General features: G+C 47.0%; 1 protein-coding gene across 6 annotated transcripts in view; it reads left to right on the forward strand.

The window, feature by feature from the left end:
• Positions 1 to 27,302, forward strand: part of shq1 (SHQ1, H/ACA ribonucleoprotein assembly factor) — a 174,155-nt gene that overhangs the window by 31,048 nt on the left and 115,805 nt on the right. For all 6 annotated transcript variants that reach the window (XM_072472235.1, XM_072472234.1, XM_072472240.1 and 3 more), the window contains 4 exons: positions 211 to 333; positions 2,806 to 2,954; positions 18,476 to 18,588; positions 25,987 to 26,120. In XM_072472235.1, coding sequence (XP_072328336.1) covers positions 211 to 333; positions 2,806 to 2,954; positions 18,476 to 18,588; positions 25,987 to 26,120 — 519 coding nt within the window. The remainder of the gene's footprint in view (positions 1 to 210; positions 334 to 2,805; positions 2,955 to 18,475; positions 18,589 to 25,986; positions 26,121 to 27,302) is intronic.

The following is a 27,302-nucleotide window of genomic DNA, read 5'->3' on the forward strand; positions in this document are numbered from 1 at the left end:
CTGTTGTCTTCAAATAGGAGTATTCTTCATTTGAAGTGATGGAGATTTTAAATCCTGATAAAAGGAAGAAATAACTCGACGTGGAAAACATGAGGCAATGGTAGTAAATGGAATGTCTCAGTTCTGTAATATAAATGAATTTCATTGTACTGTTTGCCAAAGGTTACCGTCCCTTATTCATATTGTTGACTTTTGTGCTTTTGTTTCTAGGGACCTTAACTATAAAGGTTCCAAAAGAGACTCCAGACGAACACTTTGAGGGGTTGAATATGCTGACTGTGCTTCTTGCACCGAAAGGTTCAAGATCTGCAAAGCCACTGCTGGAAGAGATCGGTATGTTTTTTGCAATCAGATGTGTGCCTTCACCTGACCCTCTCCCTCTCCATTTGATCTTTAAGTAAAACTGTTATAAAAGCTGCGACTGATTGATAATATCCACTGATTGGATAGTTACTGAAGTGCCCTTGCCCAGCCTCCGGAACATTATTGCAACGGGATTTGCTTGGTGGGCTATCAGTCGGTCAAAACGTTGATTGTTTCTCTTGACATTTTTGACAATTGCTGTGTGACATCTTGAACTAATTCAGTTAGTCCTTTTCTCCCATGAGATCAACTGGAATAATGGAACCATAGAAAATGATTTGTGATTGTGCCTTAGGGAGCCTATTTAATTTACTGAATTTGAGATGATGCAGTTAATTGTATTTAAAATTAGCTACTGGTACTGGCCATTGGAATTAGAAATGATACTGGCAGCAATGGCAGTAGTTGTGTACAAATCTCTGGTGCTGAATTAACAGACTCAAACTTAGTTTTAGTGACTGCACTCTGGCTTGGTTGATCTTTTCCTGATTTGTACCAGCTCCACCTCCTAAACTGACCTCCATTGACAGCATCACAATAAGCAGTGAAAGGAGGACAAATAGCACTGTGAATTGAATTGTGTAACAGTTGCCGCTTCCTTTAAAGGGCGATACACTTGAATGCTAGTGTCTGAGTTATTTAAAACTGTTTACCATTTTGAATTTAACCCTGATTGTTCAGTACCCTCTTTTGTAGGCAGGACGGCGGCGCAGTGGCTAGCACTGCTGCCTAATCGGGCCGAGGACCCGGGTTCGATCCTGGCCCCGGGTCACTGTCCGTGTGGCATTTGGACATTCACCATGCGTCTGCCTGAGTCTCACCCCCACAACCCAAAAAGTAGTGCAGGGTAGATGGATTGGCCACGCTAAATTGCCCCTTGGTGGGGGGGGGGGGGGGGGGGGGGGGGGGGGGGGGCGCGTGGAATTGGGTGCTCTAAATTTATTTTAAAAGAAGAATCCTCTTTTGCTTTTGGAGTTGGAAGGTGGCACCACAAAATTATGACCACATGATCCGCATATTAAGAAGTTATGCCTGACTCTGAATCCAATTTTATGCCAGGAAATTTAGGAAACCAAAATAAAATTCAATATTAGCCAGAGTCAACACGCAATTATTGAAGGAACCATTTTGTGTCAGAACATTTCACCCTGAGCATGCTAAGTACAATATGAGAATTGTCTATTTTAGTTTTTGAAATAATAGTACACTTTTTAAGTTCTGACAGTTCATACAAAGTTTCATCAGATTTCTCAAGCGTTCGGTTTAGTTACTAAAATTATGTTTTCTTAGTATATATTAGCCCATTGGATAATCTCAGGTATGTGATCATAAAGTTTTCATCCCATTGAGCTTCTTCTAAATTCCATTAGATCATGGCATTCGGAACCATGACTCCATTTAACCCCCAGTTGCTTCTTCTCCCCTGCTTCCCTTGTGTAATGCAAGTCTATTGGAAGTGTCTGAAACATTTCAGTTTACCCACAGTGGGGAGCTTTCTGAATGAAAGATTTCCTTTGTGTATTTTCTTTTAAGTATTCCCTAATTCCTATATGATCTGGCTCTACCTTTTAAGGTTATGTTCCATGTTCTGGCTTCACCAACACAGGAATAGCTTTTCTGTATTGCTGTCAAACGTCTTTATCATTTTAAATACTTTGTTTTGACCACCCCAGAGCCTTCTAAACTCGAGGGAATACAAACCAACTTTATGCAACCTGTCCTTGTAATCCAGCCTTTTGAGTCCTGGTATCCAGTAAATTTGCGCTGTACCCTGTCCAAGACCAGTACATATCATAGATTATCATAGCATTTACAGTGCAGAAGGAGGCCATTCAGCCCGTCGAGTCTGCACCGGCTCTTGGAAAGAGCACCCTACCCAAGGTCAACACCTCCAACCTATCCCCATAACCCAGTAACCCCACCCAACACTAAGGGCAATTTTGGACACTATGGGCAATTTATCATGGCCAATCCACCTAACCTGCACATCTTTGGACTGTGGGAGGAAACCGGAGCACCCGGAGGAAACCCATGTACACACTGGGAGGATGTGCGGACTCCGCACAGACAGTGACCCAAGCCGGAATCGAACCTGGGACCCTGGAGTTGTGAAGCAATTGTGCTATCCACAATGCTACCATGCTGCCCCTTAATATCTCTGATGTATGGTCTCCAGATAGAAGGTGAATCGGGGCGAGTGTTTGAATTTATAAATTACATAGTCCCATCAGAATTCTAAATAGGCATGCGTACTCTGTACCTGCACTCAGACCATTTGTTGGCATTTTGGATAAGTTGAAATATGCTCCCTGTGAATGTGTGGATGAAGTATGGTGGTTGCTGAGCTGTCGCTGCCTTGTTATAAAGTTACAATTGTTTTCCACCTTTGTTCAGTCTTTCCGAGCAGAGTGGATTGAAATGTTCTTGCAATTTCTTTTGCAGGACCCTCCATCATTGCCGAAGAGGAGGAAGAAGAATTTGACTGGGAAATTGAGCAAAGTCCCTTTGTTCATTTGGAAGGCAATGTTATAAACTCCAGCTGTTTCTATGGCTTTGCGAACCTGAGATCAGGAGTCTTCGAAAGATTGCAGGCAGGTTTTTAGTGTGCTATCAATCTGGCCGGATGACCGATACTATTGAGTGTTCACTCCTGTTTCACTGTGTTGCTGCCATGACTAGGACAAGTCTGTGGCTTCAGTCTTGGGAGACTGAGATTAGAGAGAAGTGTTTTATCAGATCGAATGCCATTGAGCAACACAATTTTTCAGAATCCGTGGAGAGCTGTTCATAGAATAGAATCCGTAAAGTGCAGAAGGAGGCCATTCGGCCCATCGAGTCTGCACCGGCTCTTGGAAAGAGCACCCTATCCGAGGTCCACACCTCTACCCTATCCCCATAACCCAGTAACCCCACCCAACACTAAGGGCAATTTTGGACATTAAGGGCAATTTATCACGGCCAATCCACCTAACCTGCACATCTTTGGACTGTGGGAGGAAACCGGAGCACCCGGAGGAAACCCATGCACACACTGGGAGGATGTGCAGACTCCGCACAGACAGTGACCCAAGCCGGAATCGAACCTGGGACCCTGGAGCTGTGAAGCAATTGTGCTATCCACAAGGCTACCGTGCTGCCCCAAATGTGCACATCTGACTCTTAAGGGGCAATTTAGCATGACCAATCCACCTAACCTGCACATCTTTGAACTGTGGGAAGAAGCTCCACACAGACTGTCCCCCAAGGCTTGAATTGAACCTGGGTCACTGGTGCTGTGAGGCAGCAGTGCTGCCCACTGTGTCACACCGTTACACTCAATGTCGTAAGAAAAGCAGAATTATATTACTGAATGTCAAAACACAGCATTATTTAAATGTTGAAGTATTTGTCTTTACACGCTGATAAATTGTGAGATTTAATCAATCAGCAAAACTTACATTGTGCAGTCTGAGAATGTGAGGTGTACCTGCTGTCTGAAGATTCATCTTCAGCTGTAATGTTCTTCATTTCAGTTCAATATCATTTTTCAAATGATTATTATGAACATTTGTGCCTCATTGAAGTATTATTCATTTTGAGTATTTGAAGTGGTTGTGTTAATCTGAGCAATCGGAATGTGCATATGACGGACTTGGTGTAGCTTTGGCAGTTGATGAATTTCATAAATGCATTCAGCCAACATTCATGTGTGCAACAGGCTGTGCGAGGGTCTGTGTTTTTTATAAATAAATTTAGAGTACCCAATTATATATTTTTCCAATTAAGGCGCAATTTAGCATGGCCAATCCACCTAACCTGCACATCTTTGAGTTGTGGGGGTGAAACCCACGCAGGCACTAGGAGAAAGTGCAAACTCCACACACCTGGAGTGACCTGGGCCGGGATCTAACCCGGGCCGTTGCCGCCGTGAGGTAGCAGTGCTAACCACTGCCCTACCATATTGCCCTGTCTTTTTTAACAGTACTGATACTTTTCAGCCAACTAATTCCTTTCCTCTCGATTTGTTGATGGTCAAAATGTTGGCGCAGAATGACTTTGCGTTTATGAAGCAGAGAAAGGGAGGAGGAGAGGACATTGCAAGGAGAAGCAGAAAGGGAGTGTTAGGAAAGAAGGGGGAGGTGAGAGAATGTTCAAAAAACACTAATTTGAAAGATGGTGTGAATTTGTTTCATTGTGGGGGGAAATGGACCACGGTTTACCGTCATTGGCTATTTTAACCACTGAAAAAATGCTTTGTCAGCTGAGTTTTTTAAACTTCTCAGAATTCAAATTATGTTTTGAAATTGTTGGGGAGGTGGTTAACTCATACCTTAAGAATGCTGAAAATAGTCTTGAATACAAATGCTCATCGTAATACAGATGCATTACTGTGTCATATATTCTTTAACAGCAGTCTTCCTCTCCTGTCTACTGGGCCTTGCAGGCACCCGCCCTTCTATTTTTCTCTCTCAGATGAAAAATGTGCATGCATCTCAAACATGGTACATGTACGAGGTGTTCAATTTATTAATGAACTAGATCTAAACCATGTTGATGTATGTCAAGAGACTTTGCAATGCCAATACCCACAGAGCACCACCTGGGGGAGCCAACGTGCAGATGGTGTTAAAACAGTAACTTGCATTTTATCTTGCAGCTTCAATGAAACAACATGTCCCTGGGGTGTAACACAAGAGGGCCAGCAATCAGACACTGAGCGGAAATCAGGGGCGGGGGGGGAGATGGAGGGCCTAACGGCAGGTGGCATCGCAAGGAATTTCGTTTCTGAGGAAGTTTTTTGTCGGTGAGGAAAAAAATTGTCAACATCTAACTCCAGAGTGCAGAACTGTGGCAATGCCATCGATCCAGGGGATTGCTGGTGCACAGCTGTCTGGACTCTGAAGCACGTGAATTGGGATACAGCATAGCTTGTACAGGTGGGGTGGAGGCAAACCAAGGTATGATTTTGCATGTGAATGTAAATTTGATAATGTGCGAACAATGAGGAGCCTGTAGAGATGATTACTTTTTATTTCTTCATGGGGTGTCGCTGGCTAGATCAGCATTTATTGGCCTTGAGAATATGGTGGTGAGCTGCCACAGTCCATGTAACTGTATGAACACCCACAGGGCGTTTGGCCTAGGTCGATGTCAACTGGTTTGTCCGGTTTTGTTCCTTCGAGCCATCAAAGCAGTTTGATACAACTGGCTTGCTCGGCCGTTTCAGAGAGCATTTAAGAGTCGACCACATTGCTGTGGGTCGGGAGTCACATGTAAGTGATGCAATATCAATTATCACAAAGACGAGAATAGTGGAACAATCGAGGCTTTAATGAACAAGATGTTGTGCCTCCTGAGCTGGAACCAGAATGGCTGCAGCACAGAAGAGCACATTTATACGCCGCCTGCTGGGCAGAGGCAGCAGGCAGGGATTTACCATTGTACCTCTAATATACGGGCAGTGCCGTGATACATATAATATACTACTAGTGGTGACTACCACATTCACCCCCTGTTTAAAAAAAGAGTCCGGCGGGGTGGTGGAAAATATTACAAGTTAAGTCTGTCGGGGGCCTTGACCCTCCTCTGCGATCGCCTCAGTCCTGGTGGTGATGTGGGTGCCAACTTGGTCACCTGCGACTCCTGGAGCATGTTGTCCTCGTCTTCGTCACCCCTGAGTGGAACCAGTGGGAGGACGGATCCTGCTGGAGTGGGGGCTGCGGTGAGGTTCGCTGGAGGGAGGGTGAGTGGCGCAGGGGTGAATGAGGCAGCCGCGGGGGGCGCAGTGTCAGGTCGGGGGTTGTGGGTGGGGTTCCCGCGGGTCCCAGAGGGAGACTGTGTCTTGGCACCCGTCGGGGTGTGCCACATAGGCGGACTGCGGGTTAACATGTAAGAGGTGGACTTTTCCGACCAAGTGGTCCAACTTATGGGTCCTCGCATGCTTCCGGAGGAGGACGGTGCCAGGAACTGTCAGCCATGTTGGAAGCGAGATCCCGGAGGTGGACTTCCTGGGGAAGGCAAACACACGTTCGTGAGGGGTCTCATTTGTCGGGGTGCAGAGGAGTGAACGGATGGAGTGGAGCGCGTCAGGGAGGACCTCCTTCCAGCAGGAGACCGGGAGATTTTTAGACCGCAGGGCCATCAGGACGGCCTTCCAGTCCGTCCCGCTCTCCCTATCCATCTGCCCGTTTCCCCGAGGGTTGTAACTGGTCGTCCTGCTCGAGGCGATGCCCTTGCTGAGCAGGAACTGACAAAGCTCATCACTCATGAAAGAGGATCCCCGATCACTGTGGATATAGGTGGGGAAACCGAACAGAGTGAAGATGCTGTGCAGGGCTTTGATTACCGTGACAGAAGTCATATCGGGGCATGGGATGGCGAAAGGGAACCGGGAGTACTCCTCAATCACGTTCAGAAAGTACATGTTGCGGTCGGTGGAGGGGAGGGGCCCTTTGAAGTCCACGCTGAGGTGTTCAAAGGGGCGGGAGGCCTTCAACAGGTGCGCTCTATCTGGCCGGTAGAAGTGCGGCTAGCATTCTGCGCAGACTTGGCAGTCTCTGGTGATGTCCTGACCTCCTCAATGGAATAGGGCAGGTTGCGAGCCTTGATGAAATGGAAGAACTGGGTGACCCCCGGGTGGCAGAGGTCATAGTGGAGAGCCCGGAGTCGGTCCACTTGTGCGCTGGCACATGTACGGATAGGGCATCAGGGGGCTCATTGAGCTTCCCCGTGTGATACAAAATCTCGTAATTATAGGTGGAGAGCTCGATCCTCCACCTCAAGATCTTGTCATTTGTTATCTTGCCCCGCTGTGTATTAAACGTGAAGGCAACCATCCGCTGGTCAGCGAGGAGAGTGAATCTCCTGCCGGCCAGGTAATGCCTCCAATGTCGCACAGCTTCCACAATGGCTCGGGCCTCCTTTTCGACAGAGGAGTGCCGGATTTCGGAGGCATGGAGGGTACGGGAAAAGTAAGCCACGTGTCTGCCCGCCTGGTTGAGGGTGGGGGCCAGAGCTACGTCCAATGCATCGCTCTCCACCTGAAAGGGGAGGGTCTCGTTGACCGCGTGCATCGTGGCCTTGGCGATGTCTGCCTTGATGCGGTTGAAGGCCTGGCGGGCCTCAGCCGCCAGGCGGGAAACTGTGGACTGAATGAGCGGGTGGGCCTTGTCTGCATAATTAGGGACCCCATGGGCGTAGTAGGAGAAAAACCCCAGGTATCGTTTCAGGGCCTTGGGGCAGTGGGGGAGAGGGAGTTCCAGGGGCGCATGCGGTCGTGGTCGGGCCCTAGAACTCCATTTTCCACGACATAGCCAAGGATGGCTAAGCAGTTGGTGCGGAACACGCATTTCTCCTTATTGTATGATGCTTGGAGGTCCCGGACTGGTCAGCGGTAGCGGAGGTAGCGGCAGGCGATGAACGGCCAGACGAGCAGGAGTCCTGAGGCGCTGTCCAAAATGGTGCCGAAGATGGCGGCGCCCACGTGGCGCACATGGACAGCATCAAAGATGGCGCCCACGGGCCGCACGTGGCTTGCGGTGGGGAAGGTGGCGGCGCCCACGGGCCGCACGTGGCTTGCGATGGGGAAAATGGCTGCGCCCCTGGGTCGCACGTGGGGGGTGTAGGTACACCTGGACTGGAAACCGGCGACTGACCGGGCCTGCCAAACAAAAGCGAAGTGTCCTTTCTTCCCACACCCGTTGCAGGTCACGCTCCGCACCGGGCAGCGCTGCCTGGGGTGTTTGTTTTGCCCGCAAAAATAACACTTGGACCCCCCAGAGTTGGCTGGCTGCCGCGCGACGCAGGCTTGCGGTGCGGTTCGCTGGAGGGAGGGTGAGCTGGTGTTGGTAGTTGGTGGGGCCCATGATGGTGCCGCGCGGTCAGGGGCGTAGGACTGAACTTTACGGGAGGCCACTTCTAACGAATTAGCGAGCTGCCTAGTTCCCGCAAGATCGAGCGTACCCCCTTCCAGTAGGCACTGGCGGACGTACACAGGCTTCATGCCCGTGACGTAAGCGTCTCTATTTAAAAGTTCTGTGTGCTGGACTGCTGAAACTACCTAGGATGTGCAGGGCATGCCAGAAATCGTCCAGAGAATCCACGGGGAGTTGCTGTCTCGTGGCCAGGAGGTGCCTGGCGTTTACTTGATTTACAGGTCGAACGTAACGTCCCTTCAGGAACTCCATCACTTCGGAGTAGGTGCCGCATCCCGGATGAAGGGAAAATGTCAGGGCTCACCCGTGAATAGAGGACCTGGAGCTTCCGCGAGTCTGAGGGTTCTTAAGCGGCTGTCCTGAGGTAGCTTTCGAAGCAGGTTAGCCAGTGGTCAAAGGTGGACGTAGCATTGGCTGCTTGGGGCTCAGCTGCAGGCGATCAGGCTTGATGCGGAGATCCATCGTTTAAAAAAAACTTGCTCAATAAATTGATGCAATATCAATTACCACAAAGACGAGAATGGTGGAACAATCGAGGATTTATTGAAGAAGTTGTTGTGCCTCCTGTAGCTGGAACCAGAATGGCTGCAGCACAGAAGAGCACACACATTTATACACCGCCTACTGGGCGGAGCCAGCAGGCAGGGATTTACCATTGTACCTCTAATATATGGGCAGTGCCGTAATACATATATACTACTAGTGGTGACTACCACAGTAGGCCAGTTAAGGGTCGCAGACTTCCTTCCCTAAAGGATGATAGTGAACCAGATGAGTTTTACAACAATCGACAATAGTTCCATGTGCCCCGTTACTGATTGAGACTAGTTTTTAACTCCAGATTTAGGAATTGAATCTAAATTCCATTGGGCATCCTGATTGGTGTGATTTGCTCCCTTGCCTGGGCCCCTGGATTACCAGCCATGTTGTGTTGCCACTATAATCCCACTTAAGTAAGTAATTAGAGTCAGAGAGCCTTGGTCTGAAACAGAAGGCCAGTAGCAAAGATCTGAATTGGCCACACTAAATTGACGCTTATTTTGGAAACAATATGAATTGAGTACTTTAAATGTATTTTTAAAAAAAGAATATGTGACGCTCAATTCGCTCGGAGTCATCCAGGCCAGGAATAGGTTGCAAACTGACCTAAATGGAAGAGTTACAAGTGAGAACTAAGCAAAACAAATTTTCATTTTTGCGAGATGGTTCATTCTCATACAGTTTTTAGTTTGACAGAACAACATGACAGCAATGTTGTCCATCCTGCCCTAGCCCGTATTCCCATAATCTAACCTGCACATCCCTGGGCACGAAGGGGCAATTTTAGTATGGTCAATCCACCTAACCTGCACATCTTTGGACTGTGGGAGGAAACCGGAGTTCCCGGAGGAAACCCATGCAGACACTGGAGAATGTAGAAGCTCCACACTGACAATCACCCGAGGCCCGAATTGAATCTGGGTCCCTGGCATGTGAGGCAGCAGTGCTAACCACTGTGCCACCATGCTGCCAATTGCCGGCATCTTGTGTGTGAGAAGCAACAATTATATGGGACATTTTGGCTCCATTGCTGCAGACATTAAAATTGTACCAGGGCTGTGCAATGGGAGGATAGGTAGTGGAGGACAATGAATTGCACAGCAGTCTTCTGGATATTGAACTTTTAAGTGAGTGATATTTCCTTTGTAGAAGCCGGGCTCTCTCCCTGAATCTAACGGGAAGGACTGGGGTGTGTGTGTGTCCCTTTTGTCGGGCCATTTCTTCTACTTTTTTGCTGTTGAGTGATTCTCCATTGGGCCTGATCGTAAAAATGGCTGCTGCTTTCTTTCTCTTTCACCCACCATTACTGAGTGCAAGAAATAATTTCCTGTCCTATTAACAGTACGTTAATATATTGTTAAGGTACACCGTTGAAGGACATTGTTTAATGAAGCACTTTGATCACCTATAAATAGGGGACAGCTGAGACACTGGGAGTTGGAAGGAGAGGTCATTAAATGATCAGTGAAGAGAAGCTCTGTGTCTTGGTTTTGACTTCATCAACAGACTTGAATTCTGTTGAAATGTGATTCTCAAAATGGATGGGAAAATCTTGATTAGAACAAGAACAAAGAAAAGTACAGCACAGGAACAGGCCCTTCGGCCCTGCAAGCCTACGCCGACCATGCTGCCCGTCTAAATTAAAATCTTCTACACTTCCAGGACCTGTATCCTCTACACCTCCAGGGCCCGTATCCCTCTATTCCTTTTCATGTGTTTGTCAAGATGCCCCTTAAATGTCACTCGTCCCTGCTTCCACCACCTTCTCCGGCAGCGAGTTCCAGGCACCCACTACCCTCTGTGTAAAAAAATAAAAAAAAACGTGCCTCGTGCACTCTTCTAAACCTTGCCCCTTGCACCTTAAACCTATGCCCCCTAGTAATTGACCCCTCTACCCTGGGAAAAAGTCTCTGACTATCCACTCTGTCTACACCCCTCATAATTTTGTAGACCTGTCTATGCCACTCATAATTTTGTAGACCCGGGAGCAGTATCTGTTTGAAATGATTTGTGAACAGTGATGATTCCATGAACTGGTCCACAATAACTTTGAGTGCCTTTGTCGTAATGAAACATCCCAAGGTGCTTTACAGGAGAATTATATGACACCAAGGCAAATGAGATAATTGGTCAGGTGACCACAAGCTTGGTCAAAGAAGAAGGTTTTAAGAAGTGCCTAAAGGAGGAAAACGAGTTAGAGAGGAGAAGAAATATCAGGAGGATATTCCAGAGCCTTGTCGAACATCTCGACCACCAATTGGTGGAGCAGTTAAAATCAAGGCCAGAATTCGATGAATGCTGATATCTCAGAGGATTGTAGGGCTGAAGATTCCAGCGGGAGAGAGCGTGGGGTGGAGCGGGTTTGAAGCAAGTAAAAGAGATGGGCAAAGGTGCTGAGTGGGCAAGAACCCCAAAAGGCATTCACCTGAGGAAGGAGCTGCGCTCCGAAAGCTAGTGATTCGAAACAAACCTGTTGGACTTTAACATGGTGTTGTAAGACTTATTACTGTGCCCAAAAGGGAAGGTCTGAGATAGGTTGGAATACAGGAGAGCTAAAATGACAAAGGTAATGATGTTGCAAATGATGCGAATATCTAGTTCGTGGTTTAAGTATATCATTTTTGTTTTCAAAATCCTAGTTTAACTGTAAAAATGGATAAATATAATGAAAGCAAGCTTAGTGCCTGTACATTTGAATAGTTGGGGCCATGTTGACTTAAAGGTTAACAGCTAGAGAGACTGAGCAGGTGGACTTACATAAGATGAGAACTAAGAGCAGGAGTTGGCAATTCAGCCCCTCGAGACTTCCGCCATTCACTATGGTCATGGTTGATCTCATCTCAGCCTCAACTCCACTTTCCTGCCCGTCCTCCATCACCCTTCATCCCGTTACTAATTAAAAATCTAATTATCTCCTCAAATTTTCTCAATGCCGTGGCATCCACTGCACTCTGGGGTAGTGAATTCCAAAGATTCATGACCCTTTGAAAAGTAATTTCTCCTCATCTCTGTTTTAAATCTGCTACCCCTTATCCTGAACCTCTCATTCTAGATTGCCCCACAAGAGTAATCATCCGCTCTACCTCCACTTTGTCAATAACTTTTATCATCTTGCATACCTCAATTGGATCTCCTCTCAGTCTTCTAAACTCGAGAGAGTTTGGACCTACCATGCTCAATCTCTCTTCATAAGACAAACCTCTCGTCTCTGGATTCAGTCTAGTGAACATCCTCTGAACAGCTTCTAATGCAACCTCATCCTTCTGCAAATATGGGGACAAAAACTGTATGCTCCAGGTGCAGTATCACCAATGCCATGTACAGTTGCAGCAACACTTCCCTACTTTCAAACCCTATTCCTTTAGCTATAACTACCAAAATTCTATTTGCCTTCCTTATTACCTGCTGTACCTGCATGCTAGTTTTCTGCAATTCATGCACGAGGACACCCCAGATCCCGCTGCACTGAAGCATTCTAAAGTTCCTCTCCATTTAGATAGTAAGTTGCCTTTCTGTTTTTCTGACCAAAGTGGATAACCTGTTTGCTGGGTGAGGTTTTGAGTTGCAGTTTGGACCTTGTGTGGTTTGCAGCTCGCTGAGAGAAGGTAGCCAAAATAAATGACGGTTGGACACATGCTGTAAGCAGAGTAAAACGCCAACTACTTTGATTGACTGGAAGGCAGAAGGGGCTTAATCTCAGTTTCAATTTTGAGGGAACTGAATCTGGACGATTGCCTAGTTTGAAGCTGCTGGCACATTCTAGACTGAGCCTCAAGTGTCTTACTGCAAAAGAAGGAAAGCAGCAGATTAGCTTGGAAGTATCGGCAAGTAACCAGAACAAGGGACGGAGGCATCCACAGTCAAAAGATGATAAATGAAAACTTTTCATCTGTGAACTTTGGAGCTGAGGAGAATTCTCCAGGGCACTGTGACTTACTGATGGGTGGTCCCTGCAGAAGTAAATGATTTAAGATTGATATGTCTTACAAGAGAATTCTTGGGGGAAGCAAGAAATAAAGCTAAGTGGTTATAAACCATATTGTTAAGTTAACAATGTTTGGAGTTTTTTTAAAAAATTGTTTTAATTTTTATACAATGGTGTTTTGCTTAAACAAAGTGAGATCCTGTGGTGTCTTTCTGTTGATTAAAATGAGGGTCTCAGATTATATTTGAAATGTTAACGATCCCTAACTGGATTTAAATAGGCTGAGGTTATGATGTGAAATTGTTGAAGTCTGTGTTGGGTCTGGAGGGCTGGAAAATGGCGAGTGGAAAGAGGACGTGCTGATCCTTGAACTAATGCTGAGCTTGGTTGGAACTGTGCAAGAAGCTGAAGTCTGAGCGGGAGTGGGTGAAGAATTAAAATGATAGCTGACTGGAGTCCTGTTTGCAGAATGAATGGTGCTGATCTCATAGTCATAGAACATACAGTGCAGAAGGAGGCCATTCGGCCCATCTAGTCTGCACCGACCCACTCAAACCCTCACTTCCACCCTATCCCCGCAACCCAATTACCCCATCTAACCTTTTTGGTCACTAAGGGCAATTTAGCATGGCCAATCCACCTAACCTGCACGTCTTTGGACTGTGGGAGGAAACCGGAGCACCCGGAGGACACCCCTGCAGACACGGGGAGAACGTGCAGATCCACACAGACAGTGACCCAGCAGGGAATTGAACCTTGGACCCTGGCGCTGTGAAGCCACAGTGCTATCCACTTGTGCTATCGTGCTGCCCACTGGATCTGTAAAGCGGTCTCTCCCAATCCATGTTTGGTCACCCCAGTGTCAGCTGGCCACACTCTGACCAGTGTGTGCAATATATTAAATTGCAAGAAGTACAAGTAAATCACTATCAGGACTCTATTCCATTCCCCCAGTTGCTCAACGACCTTTGCATTCATTTGGAGGATTCAACCTTCCATACCAGCGCTTCCAATATGTCTAAGAATGCACTGCTGAGGAATTTTTAAAAATTTGTTCATGAAATGTGGGCGACACTGTCTCGGCCAGTGTTTATTTCCCATCCTTACTTCACCTTGACGGCAGTGGTGAGCTGTCACCTTGAACCACAGCAGCACTCGCAGTGCTGTTGGAAAGGGAGTTCCTGGTTTTTGACCCTGCGACAGTGGAAGAACAGCAATATGGCTCCCAAGTCAGCAAGGTGAGTGACGTTCCATGCATCTGCTGTTCTTGTCTCTCTAGGTGGTAGGGGTTGTGGGTTTGGACGGTACTTTCGAAGGAGCTGCAGTGCGTCTTGTAGATCGTGCACACTGCTGCCACTGCATCAGTGCTGAAGGGAGTGTCTGTTCTCCGACAACCATCTTCCTTTGTGCTAGGTATGATTCCAACCAGTGGAGAGTTTTCCTGTTGGCTCCAGTTTTGCTGGAGCTCCTTGATGCCACACTTGGTCAAATGCTGCATTGATGTCAAGGGCAGTCATTCTGACCTCACCTCTTCTGTCCATCTTTGGACTAAGACTGTAATGAGGTCAGGAGCTGAATGACCCTGGCTGAAACAAAACCGCGTGTCAGTGAGCAGGTTTTTGCTGAGTAAGTATTGCTTGATAGCCCTGTCGGCGATGCTTTCCATCGCTTTGCCAATGGAGAGGTTGTGTATCGACAGGGAAAGCGTTGCACGTTTTGTTCTTTTTTTAATGCGTTGCTGCTAGCTCAGCAGTGTTGGGTGAGAATGAGAGGCAAACGAACACAGACTTCACCCACTGACTGGACGTAACCCATCTATCTGCTGAATTACAAACAGTCTTTTAAAAAACTCGAGAATGTCGACAAAAAATATACGGTAGTTGAGGCTGGCTTGAGCATTAGACCACATCATGGTGATTAGCTGTGACCAGACTTGCTACTGAGAGTGCATTTCCTGCCAGATGTAAGGTGCGGAGATGGTGAGAAGAACATCTTGAGTCTGGCTGGGCGCAGTTGAACCTATTGCATTGATTTGAAATTGTTTGTGTAATTTGTAAAGTTTGTGTTCTTTTTTGTGAATAAAATGTTTTTAATGTACGGCTGTATTTCAGACTAACTTTCAGTAAGATATTCATGTTCATTTGAGCAGCACAAGGTATCAGGTTATCGGAAATGCTGATACACAGTGCCTATTAATTGGTAATCCGTTTCAGGAAAGTAGATTTAACTGTTTATAACCTTAAGCTAATCATGCTTGTACTTGTCAAAGTTTCTTTTTAGTATATAAATTGCAGTTAATTGATTTGGGCTGTATCTTAAAGGAAATAATATCAGGGAGTAACTGAGCAGCTTGTGCAAGGCAGTTATGTGAAATCCTTGAGTGACTTTGTGAACTGCAAGCCTTTAAAAGAAGGAGAGTTTATAGAATCGTAATGCAGAAGGAGGCCATTCGGCCCATCGACTGCACCAGCCCTCTGAAAAAACGGCCCATTCCCCCACCCAACCTTTGGACACTTAAGAGGCAATTTAGCATGACCAATCCACATCTTGGGACTGCGGGAGGGAAGAAACCGGAGCACCCGGAGGAAACCCACACAGACACGGGGAGAATGTGCAAACTCCAGACAGTCACCCAATATCGGAATCTAACCAGGATCCCTGGCGCTGTGAGGCAGCAGTGCTCACCATTGTGCCACCGCGCCGCAGTCATTGCAGGCCTAATCATTGCAGGACCACATAGCTATGCAGGAAATAAACACTTGCATTTCTGGGTGTTGTTCATGTTCTTGGGGCATCCCAGAGTGCGTTTCTGCAGGTGAAGTACTTTTGAAGTAATAAAAATAATCTTGATTGTCACAAGTAGGCTTACATTAACATTGCAAGAAGTTAATGTGAAAAGCCCCTGGTCGCCACATTCCGGCGCCTGTTCGGATACACGGAGAATTTTGAATGGCCAAACTAACAGCACGTCTTTCGGGACTTGTGGGAGGAAACCGGAGCAGCCGGAGGAAACCCACGCAGACACAGGGAGAATGTGTGGACTCCGCACTGACAGTGACCCAAGCTGGGAATCGAACCTGGGACCCTGGAGCTGTGAAGCAACAGTGTTGAGCACTGTGCCACCCGTGTGTAGACACTGTTGTAATATCTGAATATTTAATATATATAGTACTTATTGTTCAGTGTGTCTCAAGTTAATGACCTGGAAAAGCATGAGCAAAAGGAAACTGGTTTATCAGTTGAGACTTTTTGCAACATTTATCTATCTGATATTTGCAGCTGTATGCCTATTGGTGTCTGTCATAATCTCCACGCATGTATATAATGAAGTGCAGAAGGCAGTGATTAATACACAGGATGACCAGTAAGCACACAGCACAGTGCAGCCAATCACCAGACAGGACACCACCACTATAAAACCAGAGGGCACTAGGTTTCCCGCTCTCTCTGGACCCAGCCACTGAGACAGTCAGAGTCCACCAGCTAGCCAGTGCAAACACCATGCGGTAGCTAGTAAGTCTGGTCAGGCTAGTACAAGGTCTCCAGTCAGTTATGTATAGAGTCGACCCACAGTTGAATATGTATATTCGTTCTATCGTTCAATAAAACAGTGTTGGATCTTCTACAGTTATAGAGGTCTGTTTCTCGCATCACTGTATCAAGTGCAGTCCACACCGAACCGACCTGCCTAACAAACCAGTGTCGTGATACTCTCATATGGTACAAAGTGTGCCATATCCTCGGGCAGCAATGTGCCCAGATCTGCCTTTTAACCTGCATGACGTGGGCAGTAGGTGCAGCTTCCTGTGAGCACTCAGTAGCTTCAAGCCTTCTTACAATTAAAATAATTTACTGCTGTTGTGTGCCTTGCCTGACTTCTAGCAAGGGAAACAACAATCTCCTGTTATTAGTCAGTCTGAGCTAAAAAGAGATTTGCACTTCAAAAAAAGAATCTTGTTACGTACATGGCGCTGTGCAGAGAGAAAATATCCACCCAAATTACACCAGTATCATCTGTGTAAAAAAAGAGAACGCTTAGTAACATTGGAAGTGCTGATGTTGATTGCACAGTGACAAAATGGGTGTGAGAACAACAAAAGAGTCAGCCAGGCTCCAAATGTTAGCTCTGTTCTTTCTCCACAGATGCTGTCAGACCTGCTGGGATTGTCCAGCGTTTCCTGTTTTTTTTTTTTTACCGTTTGTTTCTGTAATAGAAATGAACTGTTGTGTACAGCATTTTTAAACATTCTCTTGGTAATGTCCAGGTTACCATAGAGTTTGTAGGATTTGCCAGGGACAACACACTGTTCTTGTTACAGGGTTGTGTGTGCTTCTGTAAGTCAAGTCCAGTGTGTTCAGCTACTATTTGCAATATAATGTTGCCTTTAAAAAAAAACATACCTTCACGTCTTTGAAGAGACACTTTTTAAATTGGGCAACTTGTTATAAAAGGGTGTGGGAATTAGCAAGGCTATTGAAATGATTCTGCCAAGCCTGTTTTCAGAACTGTGGGGCCATAACGAATTGTCTCCCCAAAGTCACATTGGTGGGTTACCCGAAAGATGCGCTGGGGAATCCATCTTGGAAGTTCCCGCGTAAGGATTTACCCAGCAATTGTCCAGATGGGCCAACATTCCCTGGACAATTCGGCTGGGAAATCATTTGAGAAAGCAATTAAATTGCTAACTTTGGATGGTTTTGCCAATTTTGCACTCTGATATGTATTAAGACATAGAATTTGCAGTGCTGAAGTAGGCCATTCAGCCCATCGAGTCTGCACCCGCCCTTGGAAAGGGCACCCTACTTATGCTCACACCTCAACCCCCAACCCAGTAACCCACCTAACCTTTTGGACACTAAGGGGCAATTTATCATGGCCAATCCACCTAACCTGCACATCTTTGGACTGTGGGGGGAAACCGGAGCACCCGGAGGAAACCGACGCACACACTGGGAGAACGTGCAGACTCCGCACAGACAGTGACCCAAGCCGGGAATCGAACCTGGGACCCTGGAGCTGTGAAGCAACTATGCTAACCACTGTGTTACCGCGCTGCCCCTCATTGCTAACTTTGGATGGTTCTGCTAGTTTTGCACTCAGTCATTCTGTAAGAGTTTGAGGGTGGGAAAAAGCACCTCTAACCTTGAGAAACTATTTTAAAGACCCAAACTCAGCCTACACATGACACTGCCCCCCCCCCCCCCCCCCCAAACGTTGTACCCGACCCCCTGTCAATGTCTAAACCCCAGCCCGCCATCCTATTCACTTACCTTTCTGGCTTGCTATTTTCAATGGGACCTTTAAACTCACCTGCTTTATGGAATCAAGTACCATAAAAGGGGGGGGGGGTGTCCTCTCTGCTCCTTTTGAACTTTGCTACTGGAGTCACTGACCCGCTTCGCTTCTTCAGTCTCACCTGGCCTGAGTCAGGAAGGTCGGGCAAGACGGGCGCTTTGGAATTCAAGCGCCGGTAAGTCAACACAGAGCAAAGCATTGGCCCTTAACTTCCTCGGAGTGGCAATCTGCCACTGATTGCCACTTTGAGGGAGTTATGGGCCAATGTTTTGCTGACTGATGAGGCTTAATGTGATGCTAGTAATGATTTCTGATCTGCATTAAGCCATTGATAATCTAAAGATTTAATTTCAGTCGCAATTCTTGTAGCATGGTAAACAGACTGAGAGCATCTCACCAGATATCTTGTTGTCATGATGGCTTTGTGTACCTCACCAGCACGAACTCAGTGATGTGATTGACCTGAAGGAACCAGATCGCACAACAATAGTTGAACGTCGACAGAAACGGTTAACTGCTGAAGAGACAAAGTTTGATTCTGATCATTATCTGTAAGTGAATAACGTGAACTTAAACTGAGAACTTCAGGGATATTCACCCCAAGACTGATTTAGTTCCAAGGTATGGAACTAACGTCACATTCTCTCTCTCTCTCTCTCTCTCTCTCTCTCTCTCTCTCTCTCTCTCTTTCATCTTATTCTTTCTCTGTCTTCAGAAGTGTCCCTATTTGAAATTGTATTGCTGTCTGACCACCTTGTGCTCTCTGTCTTACTCCCTTTCTCCATACTTTGTTTCGCTTTCACTCTTTTTTTCCCTCTTTAATTTAGATTTCTTGTAAATGTGTGGATTATAATATGCACATATTCGGCAGAACTGGTGTTTATCAGAATTTCTGATCTCAATGCAAAGGAATGTTTGCCACTATCTTTCCCATCAGACCTCTGAACTCTACTATTCAGTATGCAGAGCAGAGCAGTCCTCAAATGCTTGGATCCAACTATGATTGTAACAATCTAAAATGTTCAGAAAAGAATCCAAGGGTTTTTTGTTCTTCCTGGTGATGTGTTGTAATTTTAATCTTTCAATCAACTGCAGCCAATTTGGTGGGTATGTTGGAGTTCAATCTCCGGTTAAGACTGGTTGTAATAGACTAGTTATGTAGCAAAGTTATGCAAGTGTGACAAGTAGTGAATAGATTCTGCTCAGCTGACATGCGTGATCAACTCTTTCTCTTTCCTCTTCTGTGTCTCATGTCTTCACGACCCTTCAAACCACCCAAGAATTACGGCAAGGGTCTACCTTGAGGCGATTCTGTGATACCTACGCACTGAGTCTCCCCAAAGGGGGGGGGGGGGAAGCTTGTCTTTCATGTCACCGATCTTCCATTAACTTATGGCTTTGCAAGTGCCTTTCTGATCAATCAAGCGTTTACATCATCCTTACCTTACTTCACCTTAAGATGTTCTCCCTGATCACTTCCACCCTCCCCAGAAATATTCCATTGCCAGTTGACTACTAACTTTGAGGTTTCATTATTCATGTGTGCCATTGTCATTTATTTATGCCTAAAGCTGTTCACAATAGCCGTTCAGTCCACCGGTCCTTATTTCCCATTAAGTAAGAATACTTAATATTCTTATCAAATAGAATCGTTGAACCATCTTGATTCACTAAAGTAATTCTGCTGCTGACATTCCAATAGGTTTGTACATTCCAGCTGTCATCCTAATTAAGCAGAGTCAAATGAAAGGTCTAACACAGCTTTGTGGTATGGCTATTTAAAATGTCTGTCCAGTTGGTTTCTCATGAGTGCAGAGGCCTGGTTTGAACACCGTCCTTCCCGGTCCATCTACAGCTGTCACCACCTGAGAATAATGATCCCACCAGCTTGCTTTCTACAGATACAAAACCATAAGTGCGCACGCACACACACACGCACACACACACATCTTTCTCTCTCTCTCTCGTACACAGCAGGGCAGCATGTGGTTTAGTGGTTAGCACTGGGACTGCGGCGCTAAGGACCCTGGTTCGAATCCCGGCCGTGGGTCACTGTCCGTCTGGAGTTAGCACATTCTCCCCATGTCTACGTGGGTCTCACCCCCACAACCCAAATATGTGCACGTTAGATGATTGGCCACGCTAAATTGCCCCTTTAATTGGAAAAATAATAATTGGGTACTCTTAAATTTATCTATAAAAGGAAATACATACATGAGCTAGAATTAATTTTGCTCGTAATTGCACGTTTAAAAATTGTTATTGTACAAGTCTGCACTGTAAATTTGCTTAAAACACACATGCTTGCTTCTCAAGTCAAACTGAATAATGTAAAATGATAACTTGCCAGGTCTTCACAAATATCCAAAGTTGTGTGATCCACCCAGCACATTATTGAGACTGGTTCTATGACGGCCCTCAGTAATATTTTGTGGAGATTTTTAGTGGTCCGGCTATTGATATCTAATACTATGTTTATATTACAAAATTAGAGTCTTGAAAAATTCATCCAGATTCTATTTGCCTTGTGTCACACCTTGTCTCCTGCAGAGTGCACTGGTCACCTGTTGACAGATAAGACTGTCGTAAAGTTTGACTAGGCTGATTTTTTGAAAGTATAATTTTTGTTAGGTATGTGTTTCAGTTGAGTAATGCTAATTGCAAAGTTGTTCACTCATCAGGGGAGTTGTGGGTGTTTCTTGTTTCCTAATGTTTTGCTAAAGAACTTAATTTTGAAGTTTTTTCCAAAAATATTTTTATCAAACAGATTTTCAACATTTTTACAATTTGCAACAACCCCACAGACCCCCCCCCCCACCTGCCGCGGCAACCAACGGTAACATACTCTCCAAAATGCAGGATAAACAAACCCCCAAAAATTATAGAACCCATCGCTCGCCCCCCTCCCTTTGAGCAGATCTCAATTTCTCCAGCGTCAAAAACTACAACGGATGCCCCGCCCGCCATGCCGAGGCACAGGGTGAAGACACTGACCCCCACCCCAACAAGACCAGCCTGCTAGCAAACAGCGAGGCAATGGCTAAAACATCTGCTCCCGCACCAGCCTACAGCTATGGCCAGTCTGACACCCAGAATATGGCTTCTTGGGTACCGGGCTCCACGCCCAAATGTAAAAGCCCCGAAATGGTGCTGAACACCATCCTCCAAAACCTTTTCGGCTTCGGACAGGACCAAAACATATATACACGGCTCGCCCTCCAGCAACGAGCAAGCAGGTGCTATCGGGAAGATCAAGAATACCTTCCTCGCAAAGTCCTGCACCTATACCTGAAACCTTCGCCCTGCGCCAGCCCAAACTTCTCGCCCAGCTCCTCCAGACTCGCAAATCGTTCTCCCAGAGACAGATCCTTTATTTCCTTGATTCTTCCTCCTCTCCCCATCCCTGGAACCTTGCGTCCATCCTCCCCCAACCCAGCTCCCAACCTAACCTACCTCCAAATATTCAGTGTGGCCACCACCACCGAACTCACCGAATACTCTCCTGGGGTCATCGGGAGTGGTTCCATTGCCAGTGCCCACCACCTCAACCCCCTGCAAGAGCCTGCCTCCATCCACAAAGCCCCCACTTCCTCCTCCATCCCTGAATCTTCTGCGTTTGTCGCCCTATAGTAATACATCAAATTTGGGAGATCTCGGCCCCTGGCCTGCTGTCCCGTCTACAATATCACCTTCCTAATCCTAGCTACCTTCCCCGCCCAAAGAAACAAGGAGGCCAGCCCGTCCATCCCCCATTTATAAAAAAAAAAAGACCAGCAGGCACTGAAAAAAAGAACAAGAATCGCGGCAAAACATTCATCTTTACTGCCTGCATCCGGCCCGCCAATGACCAAGTGAAATTCTCCCACCTCAGCAAATCAGCTTTCTCCGTCTCCACCAAGCTGGGAAATTAAATTTCCGAAGCCCTGCCCAATATCCGGGCCACCTGCACCCCAAAATACCTAAAGTGAGACGCTGCCAAACAAAATGACAGCACCCCCCCCCCCCCCCACCCCCACACCCCGAGGCAAACCCTCACCTTTCCCTAAATTCAATTTGTACCCTGAAACCGTCCCAAACCTCCGAAGCAACCCCATTGTGCTCCCCACTGATGAGCTCAGCTCTGAAATATACCACAAGAAGTCATCAGCATATAAGGACACCCACCCTCCCTCTATCTCCTTCCACAATCCCTAGCTCCTTAGCGTCAAGGGTTCTATCCCAATGCAAACTGGAGGTGGTATATGGGGCATCCCTGCCTCGTATCCTGGTGCAATGCAATATGCTCTGAATTCATACTATTCATGTACACGCTCGCCATCGGCTCCTTAAATAGCTGCTGCACCCACGCCACAAACTACGGCCCAAATGTCTACAATACCAACATCAAATAACTCCACTCCACCCGATCAAACGCTTTCTCCGCATCAAATGCCACCACCTCCTCCGTCTCCTTTCCCTCTGCTATGAAAGCACTACATTCACCAGTCTCCTCACATTCAAGGACAACTGCCTGTCCTTTATGAACCCTGTCTGATTCTTCCCAATCACCTTCGGAAGGCACCTCTCCAACCTTGACGGGAACGCCTTTGGCAATGTCTTGGCTTCTACATTCAGCAGAGATATGGGCCTGTATGATCCACATTCCACTGGATCCTGGTCCTTCTTAAGCAACAACAAGATGGAGCCCTGCCCCATCGTTTGCGGCAAGACACCCCTGTCCATCACGTCCTCTAACATTCCCACCATCAACAGTGCCAGCCTATCATTAAATCTTTTATACAATTCGACTGGGAACCCATCTGGCCCCGACCCCTTCCCTGCCTTCATCCTTCCAATCGCCACCTTCATCTCCTCCACCTCCTTCGGCTCCTCCAGCCCTGCCCTCCCCACCTCAGGCACTCTAACCCACCCAAAAAACTCCCTCACCTCCTGCTCTTCCTCTGGTGGCTCCCCATAGAACTCTTCGAACAGCTTATTAATCTGTTCCGGAGCCACCACCAACTCCCCCATCCTTTTTAAAAATAAAATTAGTGCCCAATTCATTTTTTTCCAATTATGGGGCAATTTAGCCTGTTCAATCCACCTAGCCTGCACATCTTTGGGTTGTGGGGGCGAAACCCACGCAAACACGGGGAGAATGTGCAAACTCCTCACGGACAGTGACCCAGAGCCGGGATCGAACCTGAGACCTCGGCGCCATGACGCAGCAGAGCTAACCCACTGCGCCACTGTGCTGCCCCAACTCCCTCATCCTGTCCCGCACCTGAACTATCCCCTGCGCCGTGGCCTCCGTATGGAACGGACTTGAAGTGACAATGCTACTATGCCACCGCCTCCCCCAAACTCCTTCTTTGCCAGGAGCCCCGGGTTTGGGTCTCCCACATACCTCCCATCCACCTCCAAAATCTCCTCGGTATCAGTTGCTGCCGTTCGTTCCTCCTCCTTATCCACCTTAGCCTTAAACAAGATCACCTCCCTCCCCCCACCACAGCCTTCAGAGTCTCCCAGACCTCCCCCGTGCAATTGAACCCCAAATACTCCTCAATCACCGTCCCTACCTTGTCACAGAAGTTCCAATCGGCAGCAACCCCACATCCATCCTCCACCCCAGCTTCTGGGCTGCCCCTTCTCCAATACTACGTCCATCAAATCCAAGATCACAATTACAGAGTACTCCGACCTTTTAATGCCTTCCAACTGCGTCTTTCCCACCACAAAGAAGTCAATCCTTGAAAACACCTTGTGCACCGGGGAGAAAAATGAATACTCCCAATCCCTTGGGTGTAAAAAATCTCCATGGGTCGTCCCCCCCCCCCACCATCTCATGAACCCAGCCAACTCCCCCCGCCGGCCGCTCCCCATAGCTGCGTCAGCGAGTGCGGCTGTGACCTGTCCACCCTCGGCGAAGCACTATGTTCCAATTCCCCCTACTATCAACTCATGGGCACCCAACACTCTCTTCACGAACCCCGCATCATCCCAATTGGAGCCATTTTTGCGTACCAGTGCCACCAACCTCTCCGCCAACGCACCCATCACTATCACGTACCCTCCCCCTGATCCGCCACCATCTTCTCTATCTGAAACCTCGCCCTCTTTTTTTTTTTTCCCTCCAAGCTCACCACTTCCCGAGCCTAACTATCAAACCCTGAATGAAACATCTGACTCACCCATCCATCCCCTCCTAAGCCTCATCTGATTCTTCACCCTCAAACGGGTCTCCTGCAACATCACTCCATCAGCTTTTAAACTCTTCAAATGTGCAAAAACTCTCACCCTCTTCACCAGTCCATCTAACCCCCTCACGTTCCACGTCACTATTCTGACCAGAGATTCACCCCCCACCCCTCATATCCGCCATCACCTTTACCCCAGGCCCTGCCCATCTGGCCAGACCTGCCTCGCCCTTTTGTTACCGTCGAGTTCTCTTTCTCCCCCCCCCCCCCCCCCCCCCCCCATCCACTTCCTCTTGCAAACACCTCACTCCCTCTTGCAATCATCTCACCCCATCATTCATGCCTCCCAGGTCCATCGAAACCTGCTCGATCAGGCTCCAGTGACTGCGGCCCCTCCCCCACCACACTCCCGTTCACTCGCCAATCTATGTTTCCTAGTGTGGTGATGCCTGCCAGGGCCTCCCCTTCCCCATCTCCCTCCCCTCCTCCCTCAAACCAAGAAACAATACAGAGCCGCACCCAAAAAGACAAGAAATACAACACGTGGCGCTAAATCCCCCCATTTAAGAGTCCGAAACAAAATCCTAATCAAATAGAAAATCACCCATAAGAAAACACTGTTGCCGTCCCCACCAACCAAGTCCTAATCCCAACTCTCACCTCGGTCCCAGTCCTTCAGCCTTAACGAACGCTCCGCTGTCTCAAAATAAAAGTCCTTTGAGTTGTGAGACACTCAGCTTTGCTGCGTTGACCATTCCAAATCTCACTCCACTTTATACAATGCCATCTTCACCTGTCCGCCTCCTCGGCAACTCCACCGTCAGTTCTTGGTATATGCGTATACCAGCGCCTTCCCACTTCACATTTCGTATCTGTTTCGCCCAGCTCAAAACCTTCTCCTTTGCGTGGTAGCCGTGGAAGCAGACTATGGCCACCCTTGGTAGCTCATTCACTTTAGGCTTTGGCCTTAGCGCCCGATGTACCCTGTCCAACTTGTAGCGGTAGGGTTTTTCTCCCTCCCCCATCAACTCAGCAAATATCTTTGCAAAGTACTCGGTCAGTGTCGGGGCCCTCCATCCCCTCGGGGAAGCCCAAGATTCTCAGAGTTTGTCTCCTCGACCTGCTCTCCAGGTCCTCCACCTTAGCTCCGCAACAGCAGCAGCCAGAGCAGTGGCACCTCGGCTGGCTCAGATGTTCAGCAGGGAGGGTCAAAGCGCAGAAGAGCAATAGTCATAGGGGACTCTATAGTCAGGGGCACAGATAGGCGCTTCTGTGGACGTGAAAGAGACTCCAGGATGGTATGTTGCCTCCCTGGTGCCGTTGGGTAAACCAATCCACCTAACCACATCTTTTGGTTGTGGGGGTGAAACCCGTGCAGACACGGGGAAAATGCGCAAACTCCACACAGGCAGTGACCCGGGGCCAGGATAGAACCCAGGTCCTCGGCACCGTAGGCAGCAGTGCTAACCACCGCCACTGTGCCGCCCCTTCGGCTGAGGTTATTGATAAAGGCCCCACCATCTCAGCCTTACCCCTCGTCTGAGGTGTGGTGATCCTCAGATTAAATTACCACCAGTCAGCTCTCCGGCTCAAAGGGGAACGCAGCCTATGGTCATCTGGGATTATGGTGACTTTACCTTACCTATAGCAGGTTGATAGACATTCCCAAAATGCCCTTATGACAAATAAATAGACATATAGAAAAAAATCATGCTCATAGTTTTAACTCTTCAGTGAAGTTCAGTTTACTGATAAATGTTTGTGTGCCTTCAGTGCGGATCTGTTTGAGGATGATGCGATTCAGCACTTACTGATGTATGAACCCTGGTGGGCGAACACTCTGGAGACAAAAGAAGTGAAGAAAACCCAAAATGAACAACATTTGATGGATCCAGGAAGCCAGTTTGGTGAGTGGGTGATGGTTACTCTAAACCAGCAAACAAACTGATCACAGTATATTTACTTCCTGTTTTGTACTGCTGCATCTGTCTTCGTCCAAGTTCAAGCTGGGCAACACCTAACGTTGGTGTCGAAATTGTAGAATAAACTCGCCGTATTTGTGTCTAAAGCTATAACCAAAACTTTCTGTGACAAAGATCATTCAGAACAATTTGTTGCAGCATTCAGTTAAGCACCTTGATCGATCCTGAAATTATATTAATCACAATTGCATCATTGGTTTTCAAATCCTGGCATGCCTAATTGTGATTAATTATACTTAATGGAAATACTCCTGAGCATAAGTGATCATTTCAAGCCCGAGGCTGTAACCTTTCTGGTGAATTGGCTTACAACATTGCACAACAGATGATTTTGAAGTAAGCAATCTGTTACATGTGCACTGCTGAACTATTTGCCTAATTATTGAGTTTTTCCTTCCAAGAGAATCTCTGGAACAGGCTGTGAAAATTGCAGAAAAAACCATTGCAGTAGTTTAGTCACATCTTCGTTTTATCTCTGTGAAAAGATTTCAGTTATTTACATCAGAGTTGGACAATTCGATACCAGCTAGGATGAACACAAAAGGTCACTAACCGTTCTGTTTCCAGTGTTTTAAAGCATCATCGCAAAACCTATGTTGATAGATCACAATATTTGTGAAGTGAAGTAGGTGCAAATGATCAAGTCTGTTAAATGTTTATAAAAGTCTTACTTGTTCACATCAGACCAGATAAGTTACCAACATTGCTGTGCTTACTGTATGTGACATTCCACAAGTCAGTAACTCAATGACGATTGTTAGCAATGCATTAATATTACTTGGTTCTCAGAGCAAATAGCTTCTGATTTAAGGTTTGCAGCTACATCCTATAAATGTTCAAAAGGGAGGTGATGGCATGGTAGTAAAGTCACTGGACCTGTAATCCAGAGGCCCAGGCTAATGCTCTGGGGAAAAAGGGTTCAAATCCCACCATGGCAGCTGTTTGAATTTAAATTCAATTAAAAAATAGAACATTAGAATTCCTACAGCGCAGAACCATTTGGTCCATCCAGTCTGCACTGACCCTCTGAAAGAACACCCCACCTAGGCCCATTTCCCTGCCGTAACCCCACCTAACCTGCAGACCCTTGGACAATAAGGGGCAATT

The sequence above is a fragment of the Scyliorhinus torazame genome, chromosome 13 (assembly GCF_047496885.1).
Source record: "Scyliorhinus torazame isolate Kashiwa2021f chromosome 13, sScyTor2.1, whole genome shotgun sequence".
Taxonomy (NCBI): Eukaryota; Metazoa; Chordata; class Chondrichthyes; order Carcharhiniformes; family Scyliorhinidae; genus Scyliorhinus; species Scyliorhinus torazame.